The 11376-nt window shown below is 33.5% G+C and overlaps 2 protein-coding genes across 4 annotated transcripts in view; one reads left to right on the top strand and one right to left on the bottom strand.

Annotated features, from left to right (window-relative positions):
- The window catches only part of LOC108192667 (probable LRR receptor-like serine/threonine-protein kinase At5g59680), a 10692-nt gene extending 6536 nt beyond the window's left edge, over window positions 1–4156 (top strand). For 2 of the 3 annotated variants that reach the window (XM_017372524.2, XM_064078899.1), the window contains exons 3-13: window positions 344–819; window positions 949–1090; window positions 1279–1350; window positions 1476–1544; window positions 1636–1716; window positions 1832–1962; window positions 2074–2300; window positions 2369–2495; window positions 2657–2719; window positions 2815–3007; window positions 3597–4156. In XM_017372524.2, coding sequence (XP_017228013.1) covers window positions 344–819; window positions 949–1090; window positions 1279–1350; window positions 1476–1544; window positions 1636–1716; window positions 1832–1962; window positions 2074–2300; window positions 2369–2495; window positions 2657–2719; window positions 2815–3007; window positions 3597–4005 — 1990 coding nt within the window. In that variant the 3' untranslated portion in view covers window positions 4006–4156. The remainder of the gene's footprint in view (window positions 1–343; window positions 820–948; window positions 1091–1278; window positions 1351–1475; window positions 1545–1635; window positions 1717–1831; window positions 1963–2073; window positions 2301–2368; window positions 2496–2656; window positions 2720–2814; window positions 3008–3596) is intronic. The other variant, XM_064078898.1, reaches the window with a different exon arrangement.
- A 3006-nt stretch (window positions 4157–7162) lies between these two features.
- LOC108214262 (uncharacterized protein At2g29880-like) lies at window positions 7163–9616 on the bottom strand. Its single transcript, XM_064079966.1, has 2 exons — window positions 9153–9616; window positions 7163–7772 (listed from the first exon to the last, which is right to left on the bottom strand). Exons 1-2 carry the CDS (start codon window positions 9510–9512, stop codon window positions 7269–7271), a joined length of 864 nt encoding a protein of 287 aa, XP_063936036.1. The 5' UTR covers window positions 9513–9616; the 3' UTR covers window positions 7163–7268.
- Window positions 9617–11376: the final 1760 nt, after the last annotated feature.

The following is an 11376-nucleotide window of genomic DNA, read 5'->3' as shown; positions in this document are numbered from 1 at the left end:
ATAGAATGTCTATTCAAAATCCTCATTCTAGCTGATATAAACAGCATTAGAAGGAGGATGCAAGATACAGAAGAGTACACTTGCATGCTTTCAATTGATGAAAATTGTGTAATATCCTTATTTTTATTTAAAAAGTTTGGCAAAACAAGTGTATCTGTTATAGTTGCCTGCATAAATGCTTGTTTAAGTTATAATCTGTACCAATGGAACTTATGCTTATAATGTACTGTATCCTCTGTTAAAATAGGAACCCTTCCCTGTACATTGCTTAAGTCTTTGATTGATCTTTTTTTTTTTCTAAGAATATGGTCATCTCTGAGTTATCTGGTTTATACTTACCTAGGTATGAAGATGACATCTATGATCGAAGATGGACCCCCAAAAAATTTACCAAAGAAAGACAAACTACTGAGTTAGACATTAATAATACAAGTCCTTCTCATGTCCCCAAGTCTGCGCTGGAGACCGTCTGCGTACCTGACAAAGTTTCTGATTCCCTGAACAACATTAAGTGGGAAACGACTAATAAAGCTGATGAATTCTATGTATTCATGCACTTCACTGAAACTAAAAAACTTGATACCAATGAATTCAGAGAATTCAACATTTACATAAACGATGAACTATGGTATGATCAACCGGTCGTTCCACCGTATCTAGGTGTGACTTCCATTTACACAGGGAGACCAAAAACAGGCGATGATGTGTACAATATCAAAATCGAGAAAACAGAAAATTCCACCCTTCAACCAATTATTAATGCTTACGAGGTATATTCAGCAAAGAACTTTTCAAACAACGGAACATATGATCCAGATGGTATGTATTTCTACCAAATTGTTTTGTCATTTCCTATATGGGTATTATATAGTCATGGCCTTTATTTGCAATGAAGCCAATAAAGTACCTGCTAGATTAACACACATAAATTTTTATCTGTATGTGTAGTCTCTGCCATTCTTAACATCAAGTCTAAATATGGAGTGACAAAAAACTGGCAAGGAGATCCTTGTGAACCACAAGACTTTGTTTGGGATGGTCTCATATGCAGCTACCCTAGTTCTGATCACTCTGCCAGGATAACATCATTGTAACTGTTTTTTGTAATATGAGTATTAAGTTTTTTCTATATTATATTTTCATCTTTTTACATAATTTGTTACTGTTTTAGACTTCACACATTTCCCACTTTGCAATTTCGTGAGCTTAATTATGTCTATTGTTTAACACATACATATTAATTTTATTTATTTCTAATACTTGATTTCACTATTTCAGGAACTTGTCGGCGAGTAAGCTAACAGGTGAAATACTTGGTTCAATAGTCGATCTCACACAATTAAAAACTTTGTAAGTGCGCATAATCAACAGTAGTCTATTTCCAAGATGCCTGTCTAAATAGTTGCTCCAAGTATATTCAGGTTCAGTTAACTGTGAATTTGAAACCCATCATCTTTGGTTCCTTTTTCATCTAGGGATTTATCTCACAACAACTTAAAAGGGCAAATACCAGAATTTTTATCTCACCTGAAATTAAGTGTCCTGTAAGTTATTTATACCCTTGAACAACCTTTCCTTGATATTACAAGATGCAAGAGTAATTTATGTCATCTTATACTTTTATTACACACGCAGGAACTTGGAAGGGAATAAGTTTACTGGTCCAGTTCCAGCTCAACTCCTAGAAAACCAAAAGAATGGGATTTTGTTATTCAGGTTTATAGTTTACTCTTTCATTATATTTTTACAGAGTACAAAGTTTGTCTACCTATAACACTTCATATCATCATCTGCAAGACTCAGCTTCATATGCTATATATTATATATACAGTTATGACGTTTCCGGAGATGAAAAGAAGAACAATAAGTATATACCTATAGTTGTTGGAACTGTACTTGGGTCGGTATTCTTGGCTGCAATATTTTTTGGCCTATGGATCATCAGAGGGAGAGTAATGCGAGGTATTAAAACAAATATACAGTGCATACCTTTGAAAGTTAAAGTTATTGGTAAAATTAAATATTATTTTGCATATGCTGAGGCCTGAGCTATATAATTTGTTCCATAAACAGTGTTTAAGCAATCTATTAAGAAACCACAAGAAAATATAAGTGACATAGAGGGAAAGGTTAGACGGTTCACATACTCCCAGGTTTTGGACATAACCAAAAATTTGCATGAAAAGCTTGGTGAAGGTGGTTTCGGCGAAGTATACCGTGGCTCTGTAGGTGACATTCAAGTTGCTGTAAAGATGCTTTCTGAATCATCAGATCAAGGCTCAAGAGAATTTCAAACCGAGGTATCCCATCTTTTAGTTTTTCTTATTACCATGAACAATTGAACATGCACTATGAGTTTCAATTGCAGGTCAGTCTGCTGGCGAGGGTTCACCATAAGAACTTAACCTCTATGGTTGGTTACTGCAATGAGGACACACACATGGGTATCATTTATGAGTACATGGCTGAACGAAACTTAGAGGAGTATCTTTCAGGTAAATGTTGTTTCACTTTTGGCAGCATGCTTACTTCCCAATATATATTTAGGTAATTTACAGAACCTGATCAAGTAATCATAGATTGATGTATTCAACAATTCTATTGGAGTAGATGAATCAAAAGGCTGATAATCAGTTTTGAAACTTTATGGACGTAGGAAATAGCAAAGGCATTTCCAGTTGGGTTGAAAGACTTCAGATAGCACTGGGTGCGGCACAAGGTTAGAAGTCAAATCTTAAGAGTATTCTAGTTTATTTCCATTCTGTTGTATAATCTATATATGAGTGATTCTTATTACTGTAAACATGAATAAAGGACTGGAGTATTTGCACCATGGATGCAAACCTGCAATCATCCACAGAGATGTCAAAACAAGTAACATATTATTGAACCAACAATTCCAAGCAAAGTTGGCTGATTTTGGGCTGTCTGAAGCTTATCCGGCTATAGGCGGCACCCATATCTCGACGGTTTTTTTTGCTGGCACTAATGGTTACATTGACCCTGAGTAATTAATTCTTACTTCTTTTTTTCTGAGTTTCATTTACTCAACTAAATATGATTATTGCATACTCTTAAGATAAAATAATTTGACAATGATATCTAGATAATAATCATAGGTTTAACCAGACAGCGTTCTGGTCTTGCCAGAATTCCAAAAATCACAAAGAAATAAACACAAAAGCTTTATTTGCACAAGAATTCGAAAATTACAAGGAAATAAACATAAAACCTTTAATTGTGAAGGAACTTGACTTAAGTGTGACAACCTGTTCAATTCATAAGTTTTTTTCTAAAATCGGGTCAACAATCTAGTCTTACTAGAATTTAAGACTTTCAAAGAAATAAATACTGAACCTTTGCTTGTACAAGAACTTAATTGTGATAACCGGGCCAATTCACAGGTGTTTTCCAAAAATCGAGTCGAGTCGAGTCCCATTTTAAAATCTGAAATAAGCTAAGCTTCACTAATTTAGAAGATTATAATTTGTTGTTGCACTTAATAGTAACACTTATGGTTATTAATTAAACTAAAAGTTTACTGGATATGGGACTGGGATTTAGATTAATAATGCCAATCATTTTGGTTTTTGCAGGTCCAGGAAAAATAATAGGCTTACAGAGAAAACGGATGTGTTCAGTTTTGGGGTTGTTTTACTTGAAATGATAACAGGAAAACGACCACTTTTAGGTCCTGAAGGCAACATTGGCATTGCTCAGTGGGTTGGCAACAATGTCCAAAATGGTTTTATTACACAGGTTGTAGATGTGAGGTTCGAAGAAAATTATGACAAAGATTCTGTCCGGAAAGCAGTTAATTTAGCCCTGACATGTGCAAGTGAAATTTCATCCAGGAGGCCAACCATGGATGAAGTGGTGAAAATGCTAAAAGAGTGCTTGGCTATAGAAACTGATAACCTCGATGCTGATCCAAACGATTCAAATGATATGTTTTCTACTGATCCAGAGAGATCATTGTTCCCAAGATCAAGGCGTGCAAGTTAATGATTGTTATTATCAAATTTTTTGCTATGCAGTGTTATTATTGTTAAGCTCGCACCAATCAAATTGGTTTTTATATTTTCTGTTAAAAATTCGATCATGTTAGAGTACTTGTATCTATCTTCTAAGAAATTACAGGCAGTGAGTACGCGAGGTATATGTGGAAGTCATGATCATACAGTAAGAGAGTTTGTTGTGAAAATTGTATTCAATTACTTACAAACAAGACTGAAGAAATGAACTTATGTACAGGCTGTATCCTCTAACTAACTCATGTACTATGACATAATTACCCCTAACTTGTAACTACCTACTGGACTGTGCTTATTGCTCAATAGTATTAGTTCATTACATATAATCAAGCTTCAACTTAATTCGAAATTTCTAAGTCACAGTCATTGCTAATGTTTTTACTTGAATGCCCACTCCATGTTATTGTCATCAGCAATTCCAGTTTTATGTAGTGTATATATGTGCACAAGTGTCGGAACTCACAAAGATATTGGGATTTTTGAATTTTTACAACGAGTCTCATTGTATGTGTAATTTCTATGTTGTGTTTGGTTGCGGTTAATGAAATGGAATGGAATGGAATGAGTATAAATAAAAGAAAATAGTAGAGTGGAGGAGGGAGGATTTTGAAAAAAAATGAGTGAGTGCAAATTTTGTATGATAAGATTTGGGTGAAAAATAGGTATGATAAGGAATGGAGTATTCCTTCACAAAATGGAGGGTTTGAACTCTAGTTAAGAGGGATAGGAATGAAATGGTTGAATGAATGAAATTATTATACATTCAACTAAATTATAGTTCAAATCTCATTCCATTCCCCCATTTTCATTCACCCCAACCAAACATAACATTAGGGTCCAAATTGTACTTAATATTGTTCATACCCAATTAAAAAAACAAAGATATGTAACATATGAGCGCGAATTGGATTGCTAAAGTGGTAAGAATATAATCTCTGTGATTGTTCGATCCTCTCCCTCACTTCGAGAATTATCTTATCGAATACAAAATACACACAAAGATAAATAGCACGTACTCCCTCCGTCCCAATCAATTCTATACAGTTTCCTTTTTGGGACGTCCCATCATTTCTATACATTCCCAAAATAGCAACTTTTTACAATATAAAACACTATTACACCCACTACTTTCTTACACTATCTCCATTCTATAATAATAAAAACACCATTACACCCGCTACTTTCCTCCACTATCTCAAATCTATTATTAAAAATAAATGGGTCCCACCACTTTATCTACTTTTCACCTAACTTTACTCATTTCTTACCCTTTTTCTTGGTCTCCGTGTCCAATCCCAATGTATATTATTCATTGGGACGGAGGGAGTAGCATGCAAGAGCTGCATTACAAAAATTGCAACAACAATAATAGCTGATGGAATTTAAGCTAGAGCATTACCTGAATGCCGTGAAGTCACCAACGGAGATTCAGCCATTATTTTTTTTTCTTTTAAAAAAAAAGCAGCTAAAAATTTGAAGCACCAAATAATCAAAAATGAGGACTCCATTAACAGGTGGATTGCACGATCAGGAGGAACAGCAGTTTCTGCAATTTCAAAATTTTGAAAGAACGATCAAAGGCTGAAGACTTTAGGGTCTGATTTTTCGAATTTCAGAAGTCATTAAGGCCATGTTTGTTTGTTTCACAGGTGTTGAACTTAAGATTACATAATAATTATAATCGTTTGTTTTTAGTTGATTTTGCGACTGCTTTTAGTGTTTTCATTATTTATAATTTTGTAATTAAATATAATTTTCAACACATTTTTCAAAGTTGTATTTGTGATTGTATATATGATTGCTACCAACGGCATATATGGTTGCAACCACAGTAGTTTTGTAATTTTTTTAAAAGATATTATTTGTATGATTTATTTTAAAAAATTTGTAAAAAAATCTTTTAAATATGAATATATATGAAAAAAAACTCTTTATTTTAATACACCAAATTTATTAGAAAGAGAAAGGTGAAAACAATTAGACAACTTCTTTATTGGTTCGGAAATGATTTTTATTTATATCGCGTTGATTGGGCAACAGAGGTAGGAGCAACTTTTAACATCTACTTTTCGTGACTCGTTTGTGTAAAAAATAAAGAAGTACTTTTAAAAAGTCGTGCGAAAGAAGTTGGAAGTGAAAAATGCTAATTTTTTTTTAAAACTTTTACTTTTTTTCCGAACACTTTATAATCTATAATTATTAATTTATTTTTCATTTGTACATCATTTTTTTATTTTTAAATAAAAAGTGATTTTTTTAAGTTAATCCAAACGATCCCATTTTCTAGTTAAAAGAATAAGACCTATAAAAAGAAGCATATGTGGACTTAACACGTCTGTGTCCAAGGTACTGAGATTAGGGTACATGCCAGTCACTGGCATGACTGTAGGCATGTATTTTGTGAAAAGGCATGCTCAAATGGCATGCCATTTTTCATTAAATATAACAAAAATCGTTGCATCATTACAAGATTGATACTAAAGTGCACTTACAAATATAACAAAAGTTAATAAATATTAACAATAGAATTTAGTACAGTGCTAACTTATATTAATAGTTTATCTAATATTTAACTATGAAGTTGGACTATATTTAAAATTTTCAATATTTATAAGATATAATATTTATATAATATTTATTATTTATATAAAAAAATTAGTAAAAAAGTATACCAAATGGACAAAAAGCATGCCTAGAGCATGCCAGTCTGGCATGCCCGAGCCGCTGCTGTGACATAAACCCTAAGGTTGTGTTTGGTTGGGATGAATGAATTTTAGTAGGAATGGAATGAAGGTGTGAATGGAATGGTGGGAGAATGGAAAGAAGGTTGAATGGAATGATCATTCAAGGCTCTTGTTTGGTTCATTCTTTTAGATGGAATGGAATGAAGCATTCCATTCATTTTAGTTGTTTGGTTAGTCAAAGGAATGGAATGGATTTAATAAAAAAATTTATTTATTTACAAAAAAAATTTATTTTTTTAATTTAAAAATAAACATCATGTGTGAAATAGCAAATTAAATTATAAACGAAATAATATCACCAAGATAATACAAAAAGAAATCCAAAATATTTAGTTGAAAGATAACAAATTTCTACTGTTATCAAAGCATTAAACACTCGCTTTATAGAGTTACCACATACATGGAGTTACCAAATAGTTACCAAATACAGTTGGTGAAATGTGTCAAATGTTAATAAAAAGTGCAGGAAGGACATAAACAAAATATGGTCTCAAATCTCCTTGTTTAGAATAGCATTCACCAAAACAATTTTTTCCGCTGCTGGTGCTTCAAAAAATAGTATCATCAAGTCTTCATCATTGGCTATTCTCTTTGCAACTTGAAGTTTCTGGAGCACTTCGAGTTCTGGAATCTTTGAAAGTTCTTGATTGAGTTGTTTCTTTTTCTCCCGCATATCTTCTTCAGCTGCGATGAGGAGTTTAGTGGAAGCCTCAAACTGATTTGCGAGCCTGTCTGAAGCAGCATAGACAGCCTCTAACAATGCATCTGCATTTCCTCTTTTTCTTTTCTTCATGCTTGTTGACTCGTCAGAATGTGTGACTGGTTGAGCTTCCTGGACTGATAGTTCATCTGCAGCCTCAGTATTAAGTTCTTCCACAACATCAGCAAGATTTTCTGCTAGATTTCCGGTTGCTCTATCTTTTCCAAAAATAGTACAGAGTTCTGTGAACCATGGCATAGCTGTAGTCTGCCATTTAGATGCTCCTGGGTGAACCTGCGATAAAAATTAGATACTAAGATAAAACATAAGAAATAAGAAAGATGATGACATAGAACTAGATACATGTTCATTAAATTTTGATATTGAGATTAGGTAAAAACTACTGTATAACTAAACACAGTTAATTATCTACATGTCCCAGACATTTGTATGGTGTGGGAAGAACTATTTATAAACAATTATTTGGTCCCAGTAGTCAATGTGCTACCAGAAAAGTTAACCTATAGTCAATATCAGAACTTATTAATATCAGAACTTATGTTTATTTTAAGTTGCCTATTGTCGATATTTATTGTTCATATTACTGTAGGTGTTTAAAAGCAAGTGACCTGGCAATGGATGTATCAAGTACAAAATTATTTAAGATTATCTTATTTGATTGTGTGTAAAACAGAGATGCATCCGAAGGGCTTTATTAAACTTAAATTGTAATATTGTCACAAGTTTAGTTTGCAAGTCAGCTACTTGCCTGATAATGGGTCAGGGCACTAAAAGGCCTCGCAAAAATAGATGTACATGAAAAAAAATCTCCTGCTTAACTCCACAAAAAAAAAATGCATAAATAGAATCCTATTAAGCAGCAAAGCTAACTACAATCTACAAGAATAATGCACAAATGATGTGTGGCTTAAGCAGATAGAGGTTGTTTATCAGAGAAAATGCCAATGGTGGCTACTGGCTACATCAGAAGAAAGAAAAATACAAGAACTCCAAGGCAAGAACTATAGTTTTAAAAAGACAGAAAACAATAGCAAGCACCAGCTAACTTGTATTCTAGTTTTTTTTTTCAAACTCTTATATGCTAGCAATCAAGAAAACAAGTCCAATTATATTATTAAGTATTCCATAACAGCATCTCATTTATAAACTTAAATATGCCCAAGTCTGGAGTAGTTAGGATGTTCTTATATGCTAATTTACCATTAACATTTTACCCATAATTTAATTAATCAAAAGTTCAAAACTGAATCTCTTTGCTATTTAAACAAGCTAAGCTTCCTGTACTTGGTGCATTTAATCTCTTTGCTACAGGACATTAAAAGACTGACCAAGAGCTGACAGTTTTCGCTCTTCCAGGACAAGAGCGAAGATTAAGAGAAAACAGCTAGACACCGGACTTCAATATGTTTTTCAGTTTTGTATTCTCTGTATCTAGAATTTACAGAAATCACTACCATTCTGTCCAGGCTCCTTTGGATAGCAAATTTAGGACATGGATGAAACAATAATATCGATAATTAAGACAGTTGCTTTAACCGCCAAACCTTTTCTATTTATTGTCAAAACAGAGGTATTTAAAGAGTTATATAAATGTGACCAAATAATGCAAGTGCTTCTCTAATATATCACATGACAAAAATCCTGAACTGTTACCTTAAGATATTGAAGCCACACGTCCCTTGGAGCTGTAACAACATGGTTTTCTGAGTTCCATCCAAATCCTGAACTGTTAGCACCATATCGGAGATCATAAACTGCAGTAAAATCCTTTTTTAGTGTCTTAATCCGGGATTCTATGTGAGGCTTTCCCTTCAAACCTGCTTCGGGAAGTTTTGTTTGCAATGAAGTCTCAAGAAAGGTCAAATATCCAGGTTTAAACCCATTGTCAGCTTTAAAATTTCCAGAATTCATAAGCTCAATCAGCGATTCAACTAATTTTTCATCTTCAAAATCTGTCCATTTCCTTTTATTCCTTCCTGCACCTCTTTCTACAACTGATTCAGTTGGCTCCATTTCTTATTATAACCTGTGTAAAAGAACAAACAGAGTTCACAACTTTACATTTCAGATAAATACTATCAATCATGCTGGTATTATAGTCTAACTAGCTGAGATTAGGCTTGTCACCACCATACTCGACTTCCTGTCTAGTCTCTCTTGTACTGGTCTCATACAAAAGATAAACTTCTTGCTATAATATCAGCAAACATGTTACAAGTTCTCTACAATTTTCACTTTCTGGGCATTTCTCGAGAAACCTATAAACTTCATTGACAATTTACACTGAAATACAATAGAAAAGCATGCTGGTATTATATATTTGTTGCAGAAAAAGGTCCATTAAATCAAAGGGAGAGTAAAGAAAACTTCGTCATATATTTGTTGCAGAAAAAGGAAAGAAATTAGTAAAGAGTTTAGGCACTGCCAGAATGTAACAAAGACTAGACAGGAACTCCAACCATGCTGGTATTATAGAAAAATTTCTTCATATAAATCACAGCACTAACAGTAGATGGACAGAGAGAATAAGAAATCAAACCAGGTAATAATATGTGACTACTGCATATAATAAGAAATCATTTTCAGAACCATAACTAATCAAAAATTAATGCCTCGAAGAACCCCTCCATTCACTATATATTGTTTCAGCTAAATGATCCCTAAATGATGTCCATTCGGGAGTTGTGCCAATGCTTGTGATATTGTCTTCTATCCCCTCATGCTCCATATTTGTCCTCCCTTCTCTTTCAAAGTCGATTTCACATGGATCATAAGTCATTTCATTTCTAATATAATTATGTAAAACACAACAAGCAAGAATTATTCGACTTTGAATTTTCGGAGGGTAAAATGAAGGACTTCTCAAGATTGCCCATCTCTTCTTTAAGACGCCAAAAGAACGCTCAACTACATTTCTAGCCGTCGAGTGTCTCATGTTGAAATACTCTTTAGCACAAGTAGGTTGATGTTCATCGTTCCAATCATTCAAGTGGTACTTTTGTCCTCTATAAGGTGCCAAGAATCCTTCTCCATTAGTATAACCCGCGTCTACTAAATAGTAAGTACCTTCAATTTGGACATATTTTAGTACTTACATATTATACAAAGCATTTAAAAAAGAACACATTAAAAAACAATTAGATGATTCTTTTTACCTTTTGGGACTTTGAGTCCATTTTTTCTTGACAAAGCATCTTTTAAAACTCTCCCATCAGCCGCGGACCCTTCCCGACCAGTCAATACATAAGAGAACTGTAAATCTGGTGTAACCGCGGCAAGGACATTAGTAGTAATTTCACCCTTCCTGTTTCGATACCTAGCCTTGTCTTCAGCAGCTACATTCATTCTTATATGTGTCCCATCTAGAGCCCCTAGGCAATTCTAATAAACAATAAACATATAATGAGATAATTTTTAACTATTAGATATATTCTAGCATAAATTTTTTCGAATTGTTTGATTGTACCTTAAAGTACTTCCAATTTCCGTCGGTTGAGTCATTTGGAATCGGTTCAGGATGCTTAAATTCTTGTAACCTCAAGACCCCGAGAAGAACCATATGAAAGTGTCGACTAATCGATTCAGTCGACCTTTGAAAAGAGGTGCTTATAACACTCATTTTCTTATGGTGCGCTAATATATATAGAAAAACGGCAACTTGTTCAACAACATTCATATGCTTACTATCACGTATGTATCCTCGTGATTCAAGTGTATAGCATAATTTATGAAATGCTCCCATGTTCATTCTAAGATTCTTAACACAAATGTCATCACTTTGATTAACTAACCTATCAACATAATTAATTCTTTCCATCTTAAAAATGGAATACCTAGGCCTTAATGCCACCCTTAATCCTAACAACACAATCATTTG

This window comes from Daucus carota, chromosome 6 (genome assembly GCF_001625215.2).
Source record: "Daucus carota subsp. sativus chromosome 6, DH1 v3.0, whole genome shotgun sequence".
NCBI lineage: Eukaryota > Viridiplantae > Streptophyta > Magnoliopsida > Apiales > Apiaceae > Daucus > Daucus carota.
This window is presented reverse-complemented; position numbering and strand designations above follow the sequence as displayed.